The following is a 21,091-nucleotide window of genomic DNA, read 5'->3' as shown; positions in this document are numbered from 1 at the left end:
GCACGAATCCATGCACCAGGCCTCTAGTATATATATATAAAAGAAAACAGGGTTAACCTCTATATTAGCTATTAGATAATTTAATGCATGTGAGAGCATTCATATTTTTGAAAGAATGAAAAAGTGGATCTAACTCAAAGGTGCCATCAATTCTCAGTTACTTGTTAAAATTGAAAGGCTGAACTTATAAGTGTATTTCTAATAGCACATGATCTCACTCATCTAGTGGAAATAATGAACAACATAAGACTGATGAACAAGAACAGACCCAGAAACAAGGAGGCACGGATCAGACTGTCGGGCCTCAGAGGGAGGGTAGGGGAGGGTGGGGGTAAAGGGGAGAGATCAACCAAAGGACTTGTGTGCAAGCATATGCGCCTAACCAGCGGTTGGGGACAACAGGGGGGTGGGGGCATGTGTGGGGAGGGGTGTGGGATGGGAATGGGGGCATGAGGACAAATATGTGATACCTTAATCAATAAAGAAATTAAAAAAAAAGAAAGGCTGGTTTTAAAAAAATAATTTTAAAAAAGTAAAAAAATCCTCAGGCAGTTCTCTAATGTGTCATATGATGGAGAAGGATGGAGTAAACAATGGCAGAAAAGGTATCACCTCCAAGTCACTTGAGACCAGACTTATCAAATACCACAGCATCCAAACGAAAAGAAATGGGTTTCAATCCCGGGTATGTAATCTCAATCCTCAATAGCTCTCTCTCTCTCTCTCTCTCTCTCTCTCTCTCTCTCCTCTCTCTCTCTTTCTCTCTCTCTCTCTCTCTCTCTCTCTCTCTCTCTCTCTCTCTCTCTCTCTCTCTCTCTCTCTCTTTCTCTGATGCTATTCCTTTTATGGGACCTCAACTGAGTCATAGAGGCTAAGGTAAAAGGGATAACACTGCATAGTTGTTTGTTTTTTAAAAAGACCGGCTCCAACAGTGAGATGTCATATGTTAGTCCTGTCTCTTATATAAGCCCTATAATATAGCTAGATGTTAGTTTCCATATCTTTAAAAGTCTGTGATAACAAAGTACTAAGAAACTCAGAGCACAGGAACATTTCAAGGGTTCAATGTGTATCGGTGGCTGCTTTCTTGGTATTGTAAAACATTATAGCCATTATTATTTGAGTCCACAGAGTAAATTGTGATTCATTTACCTTTACAAGAAGTAAGAGATACTATACTTTTAAAATTCTGGTCATAAAAACTTATGTTATGCATCACTTTTGACAATTCTAATGATAGAAGAAATAGTGCCACATACACTGGAGAGACAGATAATGTTCACTATTTTTCACATCAAACACCATAGGTAGCAGGATATGAACTTTGGTAGTCCTCAACTATTTAATCTCCATCCCGCTCCTTTTTTCTCCAGTTCTTTGTTTATACACTTATTTCTATTGGTTGGTCAACAAGGACTGCATGCAGCAGGCCAAGAAAATCAATGAACAATTGTTCAACATGTCATATTTTAAAAATCTGAACTTTTCGTCTGGAGCTCCTGCTCTCATTAATAGCCACTCGTATGCTATGGAATAGCTTTAGAAATTCTGTGACCCATCAATATTTAAAAGACAGTTTATTCTGGATCTCCCTGAAGTTCAAAATCACTGTTCAATAGGCCTCAGGGTTGAGTTTCAGTCTATCCACACCCCAGGGGGTCTATCCCATAGTGAGAAATGTTTGAAAACACTAGAATCAACTAGTCTTTCTCTACAAACCCTTAGTTTACAAATCTGTTTAGTATAAATACATAAACACCACAGAGATGTGTGGAATCTGATTCTGGAAGTAAACCCACTCAATTATTATCTCACAACTGGGATGATCTCCAGCATTATGAACTTCAAATTGATAAATAACTGAAAAATTGTATTAAAATATGAGAGCTAAAATAAAACTCTAGGGAGTTTTAATTAATCCAAATTGCTCTCATAGACTTTAGGCACCTAAATTCATGCCCTCAAAGGGGCTGGCACAGAACTTGAAACAGATTCTTATTCACATCTCCAAGCTAGTTCCAGGTATCATACACAAGTCACTTAACATATTTAAACTTCACTTTCTTCTGCAAAATGGCTATCAGTAATACCTATTCTCCTGATCTCTCAGAATGGTCTTAATGATCAAATGAAGAACTGTGAGAGTGATTTGTAAACATTAATAAACTATATAAATGTTAATTTCTACAATAAGACTTAAGAAAACAGAGAGAACCTGAACTAAATGGAAAAGCACTTCCCCATTACTGAGCCATGATCCATTCCCTGGGAAAACATTGGACACATCTCAATGATGTTTATGTATTTATACTAAACTGAAATTTGTAAACTAAGCAGCTACCTGAGAATATAACACTATCATCTCAGTCTATTTTAACTATCTGATTACCATGATAAAGGAAAAACTAATGAAACCACTACTATAGTCCTAATTTCTCCATCTTAAAATTCCTATTGCTGGGAATTCCAGGTAGGGGAGGAGGGATAGCACCATGCCTCAGATAAATCCAGATGCTGCATACATAGCTGCTGACCTTACCTTTGGTCTCTAGAGTCACTGGGTCAGAACACTCTCCAGCCACAGCTTTGTTACACGCTCGCACTCTGAAATTCATATACTTTGAATCAAACCTTAAACCTGAAAAAATGAAAATGGTTTTCAAACATGAAAAATAAAGGAATCTACTCCAAAAGTAGGAGTATGAACCTTCAGACAGACATTTTTCCCTTTGTAGAACTTTCTCTTTACTCAGGAAGAATATAAATTTATGTTAAAACAGTAATAATGACTGAAATCAGAGGAATAATGATTTATCTATTGTTTTCTTCAAAAGAAATAAGTTATACAGTTTATCAATGAATTTTTAAAAACCTAGTGATAAGAGGTTCTGTCAAGCCTCATTAAAAGTAATTTATGTATTCAAGGATAGAAGCTGGAATTTAAAAATAACATATTCAATTTCTAGAAAATAAACTCCCTAAGGAATTTTATATTTATGAAACACTGTCATTTTTTGTGAAAAATAAATTTAAAGAAAAGTGAAGTATATGGATTAATAGCAAAACTCTGAAGTTAGTCATGTCTAGATTAAAATAGTCTAAAAATTACTAGCTGTGGGACTTTCAACATGACAGAGCTACAGTTTTGAATCTGTAAAACAGAAATAATAAAACCAACATCATAATTCTACATACTAAATGAGATGTATTATACTGGTTAATTGAGATGTACTGTGAAATACATTTTAGTCTAGCTCCTGACAAATGGTAAGTGTTCAATAATGGTAAAGTTACTAATGTTATTGATCATCCATAAGAAGCATTTACCAACTCAGGCAACATTCAGTCATTTCAAATACCCAAAGTCCCCTATATATGAAGATATCTTTTTAAAGACTTTCAAAAGGCTAACAAACAAATTTCTAATACCAAGTCACTATTCTACTCTAAGTATTACTGTGAAGGTAATCCTAAAAGGATTAAAGGCAACAATATTTGTGGAGAAGTGTGTACATCTAGAAAGTTGACAGTTTTTGGGTTGTTAGAAAACCAAGGTAAAAATTAAATGTTATTCAGAAATATTGTTTCCAGAACAACCCTTCATGCTTGTTCTACATACATTGTTTTACCAGGCTGCAAATATCCAGAAGTAATTTAAATTATAGAAGAGAAATTCACTTCTATAATGAATAAATAAAAAATCAGCTAAAGAAACTTGACATTATCTTTTAAAGTAACTCAAAATATTTTCTCAATTATATTTATTTTCTGAGAAAGATTCATGAAATGCAGTCACTTTACCTGACAGTGTATATTCGGTACCCTTAATATTATCAATTATGTCCCAGCATCGCTCATCCTTTACACGTGGAAGTCCATCAAAATTAGTTTTCCTATATTCCAGTATAAAATGGTCAATCTTATTATCTTCTTCTGGCATTCTCCAAACTACTGTTACAGCATTGTCAGCCACCAAACACTCTACTGGATCTATCTCTGGAGCTTTGGGGACTGAAGGAAAAAGAAAAAGGCTAATTTATTATAGTACTAATCCAATATTTATGTCTGTCATTCAAACTATGGTTTTTCATGTTGCTTTTGAATAATTCAATTGAATCAGGCTAAAAGAAGAGATATCCTATAAATACAATATGTTTTTCAAAGCTCTGTTTAAAAATTCATGTTTAAAAGTTTTTTCATAGATTTATTCAAAGTTTATTAAATCATAGTTAGCAAAAAGCAATTCAAACACACTAAGAATAAGAATCAAGAATGACTTGTTACTTCTCAACATGTACTTTTAATCTATTTCAAACAGCTGTAGACTATAAATTAAATAACTATTGAGAAAATAACTTACTTTAACTCCAATAATTAAAATAATTCAAGATATTCAGTGTATTTTAAAAATCTTGTTTATAAAATAATTGTAATTCCTCAGCACTAACAAAAATGAACTCCTCAACCCCCAAATACTTAAGAATTTTAAGGTGTTTTTCAAAGAGTTTTCTGACTCATTAAAATGAATAGGGATAAATGAGCCACAATTAAAATGTATGAACATTAATCAACTTCTTTTCCATAAAAGAGATTTTTCCATAGCTCCTCAACATTAACAAATGTTTCATTTACGAATCAACAGGCTAACTGGAGAATGTAGTCTTCCACTGATACAGATGTGTCTGAAATGTGTGAAACTGTGCAGGTATTGTATTTAAAAATTTTGTCACTGAAAAAAGTTTTAGTGGCACTGCTATCCAACAGTGTACTGAAAGTTGTAGTAAATGCAGTAAGACAAGAAAAGGAAGTAAAAGGTATATAGATTACGGAGGCAGAAATACAACTGTCTTTATTTGCTGATGATATGATTATCTATGGAGAAAACCCAAAGAATCAATGAAAAATTTCCTGAAATTAGCAAGCGATTACAGCAAGTAAGTGGCAGCCAGGATTAAAATCTAAAAAGTCTGGGTGCAGGATCCAGTGCATTACATTGTGGTGTACTGCTGTGTCAAACTAACAGTAAAATATATCCCTTAATGGGATTCTTAAAAATGGAATTTTAACTACCAGTAAAATAATTCTCTAAAAATGAAGTCTAGCAAATTTAATTATTCCTAGAATGAAAAAATTATGCTATATTTCTTTAATATTTACATTCCAATGTTTATACAGAAAAATCTTGCAGAGAATATATTTTTATATATAAATTTACATGAAATATATGTAAATTACTCACCTGGCAAAAACTTCAAAGTCTGCAACATCTGTCTTTCCTGAGAAAAATCCACCATTAAATGAGTCATGTTGTCACTGACCTTTGGTTTCAAAGAAAGGCGAAAGGCTGAAGCCATCGTTACTCTACGGCAAATATAAACATGCTTTTAAAAATAAAAGAATGGGAAGTACCATATATTTAATTTATAAAATGAAAAGATAGAAATGATTTCACTCTAGTGATTTCAGAAATTTTAATGAAGATAACAAAACTAAATAGAAATTTGCTTAGTCTTTGAAAACTAACTAAAAAACTGTAAAGTGTATTTAAATTTAAAGAAACTTTCCTCCAGCCAGTTTTATAAAACTGCATACAAATACAAGTATCACAAGAGACAAATATTCAATATAAGTAATCTTTAACAGACCCAACAGCCATCTAAATCTCTGTACACTCAAGCTTACTGACTTCCTGATGCCAGCCTCACTCCTTTTCATATGCCAAGTAGTAACAGCTACTCCATGTGTCCTCAAATAAGAGTAGAGGTACACTGACCAAATACTGCATAGCTTGGTAGCTGCTAAGGACAGGTCATGGATGAGAAAGGAGAGAAGTGAAATCACTAGTAGGTGTCACTCTGATTGTCAACATTAGCTACATGGAAGGATATAGGAGAAACACCACTGTGAAACCACACATAGAAATAGGAGTTCAAGAAATATTTATTAGATGAATGTGGTATAAAAAAACAAAAAGAAAAAAAGAAAGAAGCCATATCAGACCTCATTTAATCCACAGTATGGGGAACCTGTTCTGTCAATTAAAACTGGGAATAAAAGAAATTATCATGTTCTGGCCCAGCCAGCATAGCTCAGTGGTTCAGCATCGACCTATGAACCAGGATATCACAGTTCGATTCCCAGTCCCATGCCCAGGTTGTGGGCTCGATCCCCAGTATGGGGTGTGCAGAAGGCAGATGATCAATGATTCTCTCTCATCATGGATGTTTCTATCTCTCTCTCCCTTTCCCTTCCTCTCTGAAATCAATAAAAATATATTTTAAAAATATATATTAAAAATTATCATGTTCTATTAATTTGTCATTTTGTCTCAAATTTCAGTTTTTCATATTATAATAAATTTCCACAAGTACCACATAGTAACTTCCTTTATTATCTTTTGTCAAAGAATAATACAAAAGTAATATTCATGAGTGTTGTCTTCCTAGTACACAATTTGGGAGAGGAAGTAAATAGAGCTGGAGGAACAAAGAGAATAGCAGGCCTAGTCATTCAGATCTGCCAAATCTACTCTAGAAATCAATGATTTAAAAGATATCAAACTTGTTGCTGTAGTCAGTCATTTTAGGATGAAAAAATGTCTAACTGTTGCTGTATTCAGTTACTTTTAAAACTAGGAAAGTAATCACTTTATTTAGAAACAAAGTTAACTGATATATTTATCAAGAAGAAAGTGTTATACTTAAATACAATTTATGAAGAAGGAAACTCACACTTACTGAACTCCAGTCATAACACTGAGTATTTCTCACATATTACTTTAAGCTGCTGGTTCTCAATAATAAAATTTCAGATGATATCAATAAGGAGTCTTACATACTTTTGTTTTTTACAGCCCCAAGTATCTTTTGATTCAAAGACTTCTGAGAGAGCTATATTCAGGTAGGTACTTAGTAAATGCCCATAGGATCAATGAATGGGTTTGAACCTACTTAGTTGCTTCTAAACCTGATTATTAAAATGCATTTTTTGAACTTTTGAGAAAAAATACCTGAAAGTATTTTAGGAAATTTAATTCTGAAACTTTACCTGCAAAACTTTATTTAATCACTAAGGCCTCAAAGAAAAAGAATGTTCTCCCAAAAAGCAACAGAAAGGTCTATCAAAGCCTAAAAAAACCCAAGAATAATGACCTTCATTTTCTAGTCAATGAAAATTTCAGTCTCCATAAATAAAGTTAGATGTATAACAATGCTATAATCTTTCAAAAGACTGAACATTTTATTTTTAAATTGAATACATTTAGACAATTGTGCCTCAAAGCCCAAACTAATAATCTGAAATCCATAGATAATTGTATTATAGGATCCATGTCATTACAAATGTTTTAATTCACCCTTTCTTGATTTATTTCTAATAGTAAAGCTGAATACGAGGCTCACACTTCTCCATTTTATTTCTGCAAAGATAAAATAACTGCAAAACATATAGATGGACATTTTTAATTTCCTCAAACTACCTACCTAATTAACAACTCTTCCTTTCATGACCCCTTTCCTTCAAGAACCAGTAACTCCCACAATATACCTCAACTAATCATCTTCCAACATTACTAAGCACCCAGACGTGTATACCAGTGCTTTGTAAAGAGATCTGCTATGTATTATCTTCTCATTTCTGTCTTTAGTGTTTCCTGTCACTCCATTATTCCTCCTGTACAACTTCTGTCATACCAAATGATAATACTGAGTTCTCACAGATACTTTCATTTTCATGTATTTGATTCCTTGCTCAGATGTTATACACTCTTCCTTAAAATACCACTTTCAACCTCATATAAGGGAATAATCCTTTCTTCACTTAGTAAAAATAATTATTATGACTCTCTGTTTTCATATTATGAACAGCAATAATGGAATTCCAGAAGCTTGCTTCCTGGAAGCACCTAAAAACTGTATCAGAGAAACTGGACATTATGAAACTAAAAATCAAGCTTAAAAAATTAAACCCAAACCCAGAAATGTTCCTTATGTAAGAAGTAAACATTTTGTGGGCAGCCTAAAAAAACAGTATAGATTCTGAAAAACAAAACAAAATAAACAAACAAATCAATGAAGTTTGCTCTGGCCAAAAAAAGAAACTCTGACTTCTGAGATCCCTTGGATACTGATGAAATCAAGTCAACCAGTTGGCTTAGAAGAAGAGGAAAAGAAATCAAGTTTCACTGAAGAATACATTCAGCCGTGAACACTGATCATAACATTAAATTCTGACATACATTTATGGATGGTCAGGGGTAAGGACAGAATTCTGGGAAGCACAAAACCATAGAGAAGAACAAGGGAGGATATTGCAAGGTCTCTCACAAAGTCTTTGGACAGCCCAAAGCCTGATTAGGCAGTGACTTCTAGCCCAGATAATCAGGGACCAGAGCTCGAATGGAGTAGGTGGCTAAATAGAATAATAATCTAGCCAGGGTGGGAAGAAGGATCACTCACAGTGAATTCCAACAAACACAACCCAAAACTACCTTATCCAAAAAAACTACCTAGCATCCAATCCTTAAACACCCATATTTTCACCTTCAAACTCTCATAATCTCCTTTCTACATTTAGGATTTATAACAATGATCCATGTTTTTAATCAATCCCTGATATAAAATTTACAAAAAATATAAAAATTAGTATTTGTACTAAAAATGCTATGGCTTTCATGTGAATCTTGCCTCTAGTCAAATAAACAGCCATGAGAGAAACCCAAAATTGAAGTCTTCAGCCAAGATTAACAACAGAGACACTGGTTTTCACACAACCTACAATGAATAATTTTTAAATTATCGGATGAAGAATAATTTCACCTAGGATTCAGAGTGGGGATTTGAAGAGCTGTGCCTTTCAGAAACTCTCATAATCCTCCAATGAAGAAACCTAAGTGATCACCTCACTGGAGTCAATGGTCAGTGACTAGCCAGGCAGATCAAAGCCATCCCTCTGTGGTAACCCAATCCAAAATTGCCAGCAGCTCCTTTAGCCTTTTGGTGTATTCATTATAGCAAGTACTCAGTTTCCTTTCTTAATCCTGACTCTATCAATGAGAAAGACCTTATAAACTAGAGTCTTTCATTATTTTCTGTAATATTCTCTTCCCATAAACGGGTAGTAGTGGCATTAGAAAGGGAAAGAGATGGCACCAGGAACAGGATGAAACGAGAATACAAAGGTGTTAACCAGGAGAGCAGTGAGAGAGCTTTAGCTCCTGAAGACGATCTAAAATGCTGTGACACCCATATAAAATTTAAGAACAACAAAAAATGCATCCCGGGAATATTTTTTTAATTATTCAAATTGGTTCCCCACCATTAGCATAGTCAATTAAGAACTGTAGTAAAACTAATACTAAAACTAACTATATTATACCAGAAATGAAATTCTTTTGGAAGTACATAATTGTCCACAACTATGTTTTTAAAAAATCTTGCTAACATATTGCTTATTACTGAAAATATGCAGAAGACATTTTTTTAATTTGACCTTTAGGTATTTTTGTTTTGACTAAGAGTCTAGCAAGAAACTGTTCTTGAATTTCATTTCTGATTTCAATATCAACACAAATAAAAATGTAGGTTTTATTCCATACCTATCCTTGATCTGTCTGGCAGCCTTGGAGCAGATCAGGGAGGAGAGAAAGAAGGCAGTTAGTGCTTTTCATGCAAGTTTCAATGGCAGTGACATGCAAGAAAAGTTAGGATATAAACCCTGGAACAGATTAGTTCATATTCACCAAAACATAAATTATAGGAAATTTGTACAGTTTGCATCAGCTTGCATAATGTGATGTTAGAATTACAGTAGAAAATCTGGACCCCATATACACCACCTTAAAAGGAGGGAAAACAAACACTTCCAACTAAAACCAGATGACTACAAATGTTTTTCTTACCTTAAAATTATCATAACACACCTCCACTTTCATTCAGTCAGACACTCTTCCACTAGAACCACCTCTCTCCTTCCTGGGCACCCATTTCTATGCATTCTGATGCTTTTCTTACGTATTTCAAATATGCTCTCCAATTTTTCTTCAGAGACCTCTCTCACCACTTCATAATGATTGTTCCTAGTTTCCTCTATATGCCTTCACTGGGCAAAGACTGTATTCTGAGAGCTTGCCTGCTAACATATAAAACTAGGCTGCAGTTCTACATTCCTTTACCCCCAAAGAGTAAGTTCTAATGGCAAAAATTCAGAGGAGAAACCTGAAAAATACTTGGAGCAATGGGATCTTCCCTCAGATGACTTTTTTTTTTTTTTTTTAGAATGCTAGCGTAAGTTTAGGAAGGGGACACAGCTATTACTTGGTGACAGTCACAGAAAAATACAAATAAAAACTTTTATCCCCTTTACATTCACATGCAATATAATATATCCAACAAAAGTTTTTTTCCATATTGACCAGAGTAATTAATGATATATCCATTGAAGATCATGTTTTACTCGATACTCCATCCCCAGTGTCTAGCATAAAGCTTGGCACACAGTAATACTTAATAATTATTAAATGTAAATGAACAGTAAATGTATATAACAAAGCTTCTGTTGCCCCTCGTCTTCGGTTTTAACATTGTTCTTACTAACAGTCATTTTTAAACCCATCCTAGAATATTCTGGTATGAGAACCTTTCTACACAAAAGAACAGAACTGCAATTTAGATCAGCATATGATACAGTTCCAGCACTATCATAATCAATCCTGTGACCTTGTATACTAATCATTCTATTTCTTTATTAAGGGATTTGGGTCCTTACTGTTTCTAAAGACCCTTTTTAAGCTCCACATTCTGCAGCAGACAACCCAATGCTGTGACATCTATAATATGTTCCTAAAACCATGACACTATTTTGTTACTAGGATAAGAAATGTTATGGTGGTCAATTACATTGTTTGTTTTTAAGTACCGTCATTACAGCTAGCGTTACAAACCAAAGCTTTTAATATAAGTGTCAATGGGAAGAGGAGACTCTTCTCTGTAGTTGATGTTTCTTCACATATGGAGAAGCTCCACTAGCATTATCCCTTAGCCTCTCTGCTCCCTCGTTTCTCCTGGGGAGGTGCTATGACCTAATCTGACTGACTGACTTTGGAAGGAGACACTAGAAATAAGTAGCTCAGCACCTTTCCCTTTTTCTGGCAGCTTGCTTGCCCACAGAGAACATATATTCTGTTCTTTCCCTTGATGCAGTAAGTTTCATTGAAACAGGCTACCCCCACAGACACCTGAGGTAAACCAGTCTATTTCTACAATTAGGAAAGTTTGCCCATTGATATAAGCCAAATTCTCCAATACCGTTTTAACAACATTTGGCCTCTTATCAGCTTTATTGTTTTATTTTATTTCCCAACTGGTTTAGAACTTGGTTAAAGGGATATTACTAACCAGTCACTCTCAAATAACCCAACAACACAAAGCCCATCACAGTTTTTTAAACTGACCATATTATTCAATTTTGTTTCTAGTGTTACTTAATTTACTAAGGTGTCATTTTTAGTGCATGCAAGTGTACACATGTACGTACACATGCATATAAAGCTTTCATGTTATCATTTAATGTACTTGGCTGTTTGTGACAAACCAGAAATGAATAGATAAAAAGCCAGCTAATTTAGGAAAAACTGTTGGTTTATACCCAGTTGGTAAAGCTGGAGACTCAGTGCTTCTTCTTTTATTTAGGTTCAAATTTTATAGTACATTCACTGTGCAAATGCAGGAAGGTTGAAAAAGTTATTCTGTACAATGATAAAGAGTAGAAAGTCTCAAATTCTGAAAATATTTCTCTAATAAGGCCCAATTCCAAAAAAATGTCTTGAATTGGAAAATAGGTTAATTTTTTTTCTGGAATTTCTTCTCCCAAAGCAGAAAACTGTCCAAAAGATACACGTTGCAATGTTGCTTGATTCCTCTAAGTTTCAATTTCAACTGTTATGCATTTTGTCACTTAAACATCTCCTTACTAAGTACATTTATTGGCAACTACATAATTCCACTTAGTGAGCTATGAAGAAGCCTCAGTGAATACTTAGAATTTTAGGTTATGATACTGTGTATTACTGGAAAGCCTTCAAGAAGTATTAGTCATTACCTTGCTCAACATGACTATTTTCTATTTCATTTTTGATCACTATTTCTATTTCAATCTTCTAATGAAATATTATTTACCAATACTTCATTTCCCTCTGTTCATATCAGACATGACTCCTTTTGTCTCTTTCATTCCCTTCCTCTATCTCTCCATTAATTGTTTTCAAAATCTTATAATTCTGATCTTTATTTTATCAGTTATAGGAATCTGTCACCTAAGACCCTAAAAAGAATTGTAGTAAGAGTACAATGTAATGTGCCCTTGGCCGGGAATTGAACCTGAGACCCTTTGGTCTGTGGGCTGATGCTCTAACTTAAGGTTTTCTTGAGTAATATATTATTACCCTTATCATATTTATTCTGGTTTTTTTGGTCTAGTATATCTTAAATGTTGATCTATTTAATTTTTATTTTTACTTTCTGAAGAACTTAGTTGCTTTGCATATAACTTACAATAAAATGCCTTTGTGTGATTAAAGTCCGGCTTTCAGAAAAGTTTAACACCCCGTTTGGTTTTTTATTTTGGGGAAGTGTCTGTAGTCTATTACTTTTTCTGCTAAGTGGAATGTACAGCTTTCAAAAGTAGACATGGGAATATTTGTTTATATTTGCTTCAGCAGGTAAGAGTGATTCTATGTATTGTAAATTTCTTATATAGTCTTTAAATGTGAAAGTGTCATCAATAATGGTAATGTACAAAAAATAAATAATGATCATAGAGTTCAAATGTCAAAAAAAAAAAGAGTACAATGTAGTAGTAATCACAAATGGTTCTTCATAATTACAAATTAAAGACAAATTAGATCTTTTCCCAATCTCTCATTTTTAATCTGTAATTAGTGGATATAAAAACTTTTTTCTTCCATGACTTTATCCAGCACTTTGAAGGTTAAGATCTTATTGTTTCTATGTTCTTTCTTAAACCCTCATTTTTCTCCTTTTATAGAAAGACTAGAGGCCCAGTGCACAAATTCATGCACAGGTGGGGTCCCTCGGCCTGGCTGGAGATCGGGGCCATCTTGCCCAGTCCAGGGGGAGGGACTGCAGGGAGGTTGGCCGACCGCAGGAGGTTGGCTGTGGGAGCGCATTGACCACCAGGGGGCAGCTCCTGTGTTGAGCATCTGCCCCCTGGTGGTCAGTACGTGTCATAGTGACTGGTCATAATAGTCACTTAGGCTTTTATATATATAGATAGATGTTAGAAGCAAAGTACTCTAAAATAATTCTATTTATGGAGCAGCTAAATTGAATAGTGTTTTCTAAACACACTAAGAAGTTTTAGGCCTTGCTTACTGTATTCAATGAATCATTTTCCCAAAAGAACAAAATCTGAGATTTCTAAATTTCTTCCCAATCAGCAGAGATTGTTTTAACTCATCAGCAAAAAATAAGAAGCAATGACCAAACTTTAAGAGATCTGAGTTTCAGCCCATCACATGAACTAGCAAGTTAGTTAACTCTATTAGGACTCAGTTATCTCATATATAAAATGATGAGCACTAAGATATCTTCCAACCCTGAAAGTCCATCCTAAGCTATCTTATATGTAGATAACTTTTAAAAATTATCCAAAATAAATTAAGCATTTTAACAATAGGATTTTCTGAAATATGGGCTGAAATGGAAAAGAGGCAGCAAAGAGTTAGTTAAAATCAGAGAGCACTGATAATCAGGAGCCAAAATAAGAATATATCTGTTTCTGAATTATAATTGCTGAGAGAAAAATACATTAACCCTGTTAAAAGGATGACTCTAGCAAAAGCTAGATGTCAAAACTGGTATTTGCCTGAGAGGATTTATCCTTATTTTGATTTGCAGTAAAGCCCAATAGAATTCCTAGTAAAATCAGAATGCCACACAACACTGAGAAACTTTTCCAGCCTTATCTACATGTTTCCATTGTTTTATACTTCAAAATTTCCTACTAGATTTGGGGCAGATAATTTCATAATGTTTCCTTGAGACAATCTGAAAATGTATAAGGGGCAAATATTTAATACTTTTTCAATACTTTTTTATAATATATAATTGAGACATCTACCTTCACCCCCAAAATACCATATTAAGAAAATAATTTGGGAAATAAAGGAGACTCAGTTACAGAGAGTAAAAAGAGGTAGCTTCAAAATGCTATTTTTCCTTAGGCAAAAATACCAACTTTCAAAGAAAACAACACTGCATACCAAGCTTCCATACATTAGAAGCTTTATAATTTCAATATAAATGTTTATAAAAAGAACTATTTTTAAAAACACTTTCACCAAGTTATAGTAAATAACTTGAAATAAACTTTGAATATAGTACTGCTCACATCAGTTCTGTGACTAAGGACATTTATATAATAGATGACTAAGGACATTTATATAATAGACTACATTTTTATAGAACATAAACATTCAAATTAAGTAGAGGGGAAAAATTGTAGCTTGAGTTATTCTTAACAAATATTTAGATTTGTTTTTAAACTGCCTTCATAACTGAAACATTCATGCTTTTGGTGAAGGTCCTCTCCTCTCCCACATTCCTGACGTTGGCCCACAGAAGCAGCTTCTGCTCCCTTGGAAATATTGAGGGAGCTTCTATCCCTCTCCTTATTTGCTCCTCCCAGTGGTCAGAGCCTGACACTCACTGAACAATATTCCAATGATTGTGCGTCAGAAGTGGGAAATACACAAAACCCATTCTCCTTTTTCATCTGTGATCAAATGTAGAAGATATTATTTCCTTTTTGCCTTAATCTGCACATTTCATTTCATTGTAGGCACCTGGGCAGGTAACCATTCCACCCTTTCCAGTCTAAGAAGTGGGTATGTGTGGCAAGATTGTGATAAAATGGCTGGTTAGATATATTAACTTGAAAATTGTCCCACAGACTCAGCTCTTCATAAGTAGAATTCAAGTTCTAGATTCAGGGGGTGGGGAAAGATAGGGATATTAATTTTGGCAAAGGGTCCAAGCAGTGTCGTGCAGGCCAGCTATTACCAGAGAACCCAGGTTTGGTGGGTTTTGGCTACTTATCCATCCAGAAATAAAGTTAATGATCAGATCTCATTTGCTGGTGATCTTTCTGCATATATTTACTGTCAACCAAACTTATAACAGTCTAAAAAAATGTGAAAGTATGTTCTACAATATTTTCCCATTTGTGCTATTTTTACTGGTAAATAGCATAGCTTCATACTCAATTTTCATATTGAAGTACAACAATGTGATCATTTAAATATCAATACTTAAAATTCTTTTTTTAAGATAGCAAAGTATAAAAAAGATTAATGGTTTGGATATTAGCCTATGATATTTTTTGTCTCCATGAACTATTCATATTAATTGGATTTAATCACTTTTATATGGGACATTTGTAAACAGTACACCTTAGGAGAACTTCTTTTTCCAAATATCTGGCAATATGCTGCTAGTCCAACAGTTAATCTTCAAAGTCATCTTTTCCTTTTCTCTCAGCAATTAGGTGTTTGGGGCAAGCCTATTCTCCATGTAGCTGGCCAGGAAAGTGAACTTAGGTTCTGACTTGGAATCAAACCTTTATCTGGATCCTTTTTGTATATACTCAGAAAATAATTGCAAGCAACTCTCAGTTAAGCATTTTTCTTAAATAAGAAACTTAGATTTCTAGCTAGGAAACACTGACAATTCATTTCACCACATCTCCAAATGGTTTAAGCTATTAAGCAATACTGTAAAATGCTGGAAGACAAAACCAAAACTATTAAGATAAGCCACTGGCACATTAAAAAATATATTTAAACCACAATGTGATTTATTTTATCAGAACCTTTCTAATTTACAAATAGCTGGGAACAAGTTTTAACTAACAAAGATGGAAAGAACAAAAAGGAGAAAGGGAGAATGACAGCCTTTGAGAGGAAGGCAGAGAAGGACTCAAATGTGAATGAAAAGAGAAACTTGGAAAAAAAAACTCTTATCAGAGTTTTTCCAAGCATCAATCCCTATTTAAATGCAACTGGAATGCAAGTTATCTTTGAGTATTTGTGCACACATTTTATAGTTTTCCCGTCTTGTTCCTCATTCTCAGGCTCTCAGCTATTAATTCCTGCTGCTATGACTATGCCTTGTCATTAACAGCTGCTCTAGCCACTACAAGGGAACTCTTGACAGCTAGGAAACAAAAAGAAAAAAACTAAAAATTTTAGTACCAGGTACATATTAATAGCTAACAGATTCTGAGGCTATTGAATAGAGGATATGTCTCTTGCCCATGAACTCTGTGACACTGATCTTGAGGACTTAGACATCTTTTGCTTTCTGCATGTATTTGGCTATGAGGTTATCATATATATATATCCTCTAAATAGGTGACGTATCTATATATTTTAAGTACCTTAAAGTATGATACATTTCCCTCATAATTACTTTATATAGTAGTACTACCAAATGCAAAGATGAATTTCCTCACAACCCACCTCCAAATTCAAGAATTAATTAGCTCACTGATTTATAGAAAAATAACTTTTGTTTTGATTAATTTTGTTAAAAGAAATTAGTTTTTTAGAATTCATTTTCAAAATGTAGGGATATAAACCAACAAATGTTACCTTCTCAGGAAAGATTTTTCTACTTTCAAGTTTACAGAAAAATCATAAAATGAAAACATTAGGTGGACACAAATTGATTATAAAGCCACCTTTCTAACACGAATGCAGCTCACTAGTTTGTCCATGAAGACCAAGAAAAATAACATCAAACTAAAATATTTTAGCTTGATAAGTTACTAGTCTATATTTTATAATTATATAGCTTAATTCCCACTCTTTTCACACCATTTTTAATATATATAACATCCTTATTGTATATAAAATATAACAGATTTGATCAATTGGTAATCATTGGAAAACAACTCTATGTAAAATGAAAACTAGAAACTAGAATTCAAAATCTCTTAAACACCAGGACCTAGGTTAAAACATTAACAGTCTTTTTGATCTACTGTTCATATTTTCATACCAAACATTCCCCTAAATAAGGGACCTACATTTTCATATTTTAATAAAACATTCCATTTCTTAAGATAAAAGGTGGAACATTAATAAGAACTTTAGTACCAAGATCTCACTAAATTGCAGTGCTCATCTGCATCAAGTGATGATGTTTACCAATCAGCTTAGAGAAAGGAATTCAAAACTAGACTTTATATTCCTTTTAGACTTTATGTTTTTTAGATTAAGTCCAAAGTTAAAAGGGAAAATACCATTTTTTAAAAATCAAAACTTTCCTTTTTAAGTGGCTTAATTTAGATTTTTTGGTTGATTTTTTTTGTACCTTTGAAAATTCTTCAGCCTCCTTTATATCTAATGACCGTGTTGCAAATTCTAGCAGTTCTTCAGAGTTCTCCAGGGCATTATTACATTGACTAAGCTGACTCTAGAAAAAAAATTAATCATTAAAATAAAACTTCCTATTGCCATCAGAATCTTAAATATATAGTATTGTTATAATGAACTTACAATTTTAATAGCAATAACTGAACAAAAATATTGTAGAGAGTTACTGAAGCAGATAATCACTAGTCATATTTTTAACAAATTTTCATTATCTTAATACATTATACTTAGCATCATAAGCAAAAATAGACAAACGGGACTATACCGAAACTTCTCCACATTAAAGGAAACAATCAATAGAGTGAAAGGCAACCCATGGAATTAGAGAAAATAAATGTGAGTCATATACCTGGCAGAGATAAATATTCAGAATATATAAAGAACTCCTACAATTCAACAACAACAAAAACCCCCACAAATAACTCGATTAAAAAATGTGCAAAAGATCTGAATAGATATTCTTGAAAAATATATACAAATGGAAAAAATGCTCAACATCACTAATCACTAGAGAAATGTAAATCAAAACTACAATGAGATATCACCTCACATCCATTAGGATGGCCACTACCAAAAAAATAGAAAGTACATGTACTGGGTAAAGGTGGTCAAAAGATATAACTTCAAGTTATAAGTTCTGGAGATATAATGTACAGCATGGTGACTATAGTTGATAATAGTGTGTTATATATTTGAAAATTGCTAAAAGAGTAGCTCTTAAAAGTTCTTACCACAAGAAAACAAATTGTAATTATATGTGGTGATGGATATCAACTTAGATTTATTGTGGTGATTATTAAATAATATATCAATATAAAATCATTATGTTGTACATCTAAAACTAAAATAACGTTATATGTCAATTATCTATAATAATAAAAGCATAATATGCTAATTAGACTGGGCAGCCAGACAATTTTCCAGACGACCTTCCAGACGAAGCTGGGGCTGCGAAGGCCAAGGCAAGCCGCCGCAGCTGTGAGGGTCGAGCCCCTTGCACGAAATTCGTGCATCGGGCCTCTAGTATCTCAAATAAAATAATAACAATACAAGTAGGAAGTAGAAAGTGTTGGCAAGGATGTGGAGAAATTAAAACCCTTGTGCTCTGCTAGTGGGAATGTAATATTATGGCAGCATGGAAAACAGTATGGAAGTTCCTCAAAAACCTAAAAATAGAATTACCCTATGAACCAGCAATCCCACTTCTGGGTATATATCCAAAAGAATTGAAAACAAAATCTCTAAGAGATATTTGCACACCCATGTTCACTACAGCATTATTCACAATAGGCAATACGTAGAAGGAACCCCAAATATCCATAGACAGACAAATGAATAAAGAAAGTGTGGTATGTACATACATTGAAATATTATTCAGTCATAAAAAAAAGAAGGAAATCCTAGCACATGCTAAAGATGGACAAATCTTATGGACATTACGCTGAGTGAAATAAACTGGTCACAAAAGGGACAAATGCTTTATGGTTCCACTTATAGGAGTTATCTAGGGTAGTAAAAATAATGAAAACAGAAAATACAATAGTGGTTGCCAGGCAGTGGAAGGAGGGACAAATGGGAAGTTGTTCCAAGGGTATAGAGTTTCAGTTTGCAAGATGAAAAAGTTCTAGAGATCTGTTACACAACTATGTAAATATAGTAACACTACTGAACTGTACATTTTAAAATGGTTAAGAGGGTAAATCATACATTGGTTTTTATTACAAATTTTTAAAAATGAGATATTAATGACCAATAAAAGGTAAGAATCATTCTTCTACAAGATAAAAGCAGTTATACACAGGAATTCACTAATTTTTGCTTTCAATAAATCAAGAATTAGATTAAAATTATTCATATTTAAATAGTTTTATGATCTCACCTGTAACTCTTGTGATTTACGAGCTTGTTCCTGCTTGATACTATTAATCATACTTTCTTTCACTTCATCCAATATAGAGTATAAACTATCAAATTCTTCATCTAGCTCTGAAAGTATGTTAGAAGAATTTTCCTATTTAATAAGCAAAACAAAATTATTTTACTGAAGAGCTGTCAGACATTAAAAACTAAGATATATTTATCAAAAGAGAGAATAGATATATATTATAAACTCTCAGCCTAACATCATCAAAATAACAGAATTCTAATATTTGACACAAGGCTTTAAAAACCCAAAAAATCGAAGAAGCTGGCTGTTAATGCTGATAGTATGTATTTCAGCTGTACTATGAGTTAAGCAGCCTTTTATGGAATAGCCCATACTCTCTTCACCTTTTATAATGCTGTTTCCATAGGACAATGTGAAAGGTTGTCTTAAGGTTGACAACTTATCCAGACCTTCAGGCTCAAAGGCAGACCCTAAGCCAGTAGTTCTCAACCTTTACTGTGCATCAGAATCATTAGTGAAACATTTTAATAAAACATTTCAGAGATTTTTATTCTATAACTCTTGGACATACAGGGGTGGGGCTGAATTTTGTGTAAATTTTTAAATCTTTCAGGTTGTCTAAAATGCTGTATTTATAAAAGATATACAGAACTTAAAGACTAAGCAGTTCCTTACTAGATTCTAAGAGATTTATCAACCACTGGATTTTAGTGCTAGAAGGAATCTCAAAAATCATCTATGACTACAATTTGTAGTCAAACTGCTAAATTTTATGAAATAAACGACACATAAGTGACTTGCCCAAAGCTATGCCACTATTTGCTAGTGGCAGAATTAATAAAGCATTTCAATTCCATTGACTTCTCACTGCCTCATTAAGCAATATGCTATTATTTCAACAAGAAATAATTTAGAATATCTCTGAAATCCTTAGATAAGCCATATGTATACAGTACTTGCAACAAATATGAGATAGAAGACATTATCCTAAGGCATTTTTCAACTTAAATTAATCATTCAATTAAGAGAAGCCAATTGGCACTCAGAGAACTAATAAATACAATCTATTGTAATATCATAATCCAAACTTTTGCTTATGTTAATAAAAACCAGACATCATCACACCAGAGTCTTACCAAAAGTGGTGTTAATCATTTTACTAGTTTATTTACAATGGTAACAACAAGCTGTGGAAGAAAAAAATATGCAGTCTAGAAGGCAGAAGACTTAAATCCCACATCAATCACTTAATAATAATACAACCTTGGACAAGCCACGTAAATTCCTGGACTTCAGTTTACTCATCCAAAAGGAATTGGACTACTCTTTTCCCCTCAATAACCAACTGACACATTCTTATAGTGTCTGGCTTACTCCCTAGTATGCACCCATCTTCAATGGCCAATCTAGTTTAATTACCCTTCTATTTTTTTTTTCTGGATGCCAAGGTATAGTTCTATTAATCTGGCAATCAGAAAAATATTTTAGGTTAGTTCTATCTTTTGGTCTCTTTGTTCAGATGACAAATGTCATAATTCTCTCACCCATAGATCAAGAGTTTTAGAACTTTCAGTTGTGCTTACTTTAAAAAAGTGGATTTGTGAATTCACCAAATTTTCCATTAAAATAGTTTGAGAAAGACTGCTAAAGTGGTGAAGTGAACTGACTTCAATTACAGTAAACTCAGTAAGTGAAATACAATGACTATAAGGTCCAACAGGCCAAGGACCAGACAATTATCTAGGTTAAAA

General features: G+C 33.4%; 1 protein-coding gene across 1 annotated transcript in view; it reads right to left on the bottom strand.

Moving 5' to 3' along the window:
• FSD1L (fibronectin type III and SPRY domain containing 1 like) overlaps positions 1 to 21,091 on the bottom strand; it is a 49,127-nt gene that overhangs the window by 13,348 nt on the left and 14,688 nt on the right. The window contains exons 4-9 of the mRNA XM_054726851.1: positions 19,332 to 19,463; positions 17,391 to 17,492; positions 9,596 to 9,618; positions 5,240 to 5,361; positions 3,802 to 4,011; positions 2,540 to 2,638 (exon numbers count right to left, since the gene is read on the bottom strand). Of these exons, the coding sequence (XP_054582826.1) occupies positions 2,540 to 2,638; positions 3,802 to 4,011; positions 5,240 to 5,361; positions 9,596 to 9,618; positions 17,391 to 17,492; positions 19,332 to 19,463 (688 nt within the window). The remainder of the gene's footprint in view (positions 1 to 2,539; positions 2,639 to 3,801; positions 4,012 to 5,239; positions 5,362 to 9,595; positions 9,619 to 17,390; positions 17,493 to 19,331; positions 19,464 to 21,091) is intronic.

Source organism: Eptesicus fuscus, chromosome 15, assembly GCF_027574615.1.
Source record: "Eptesicus fuscus isolate TK198812 chromosome 15, DD_ASM_mEF_20220401, whole genome shotgun sequence".
NCBI classification, from domain to species: Eukaryota; Metazoa; Chordata; class Mammalia; order Chiroptera; family Vespertilionidae; genus Eptesicus; species Eptesicus fuscus.
This window is presented reverse-complemented; position numbering and strand designations above follow the sequence as displayed.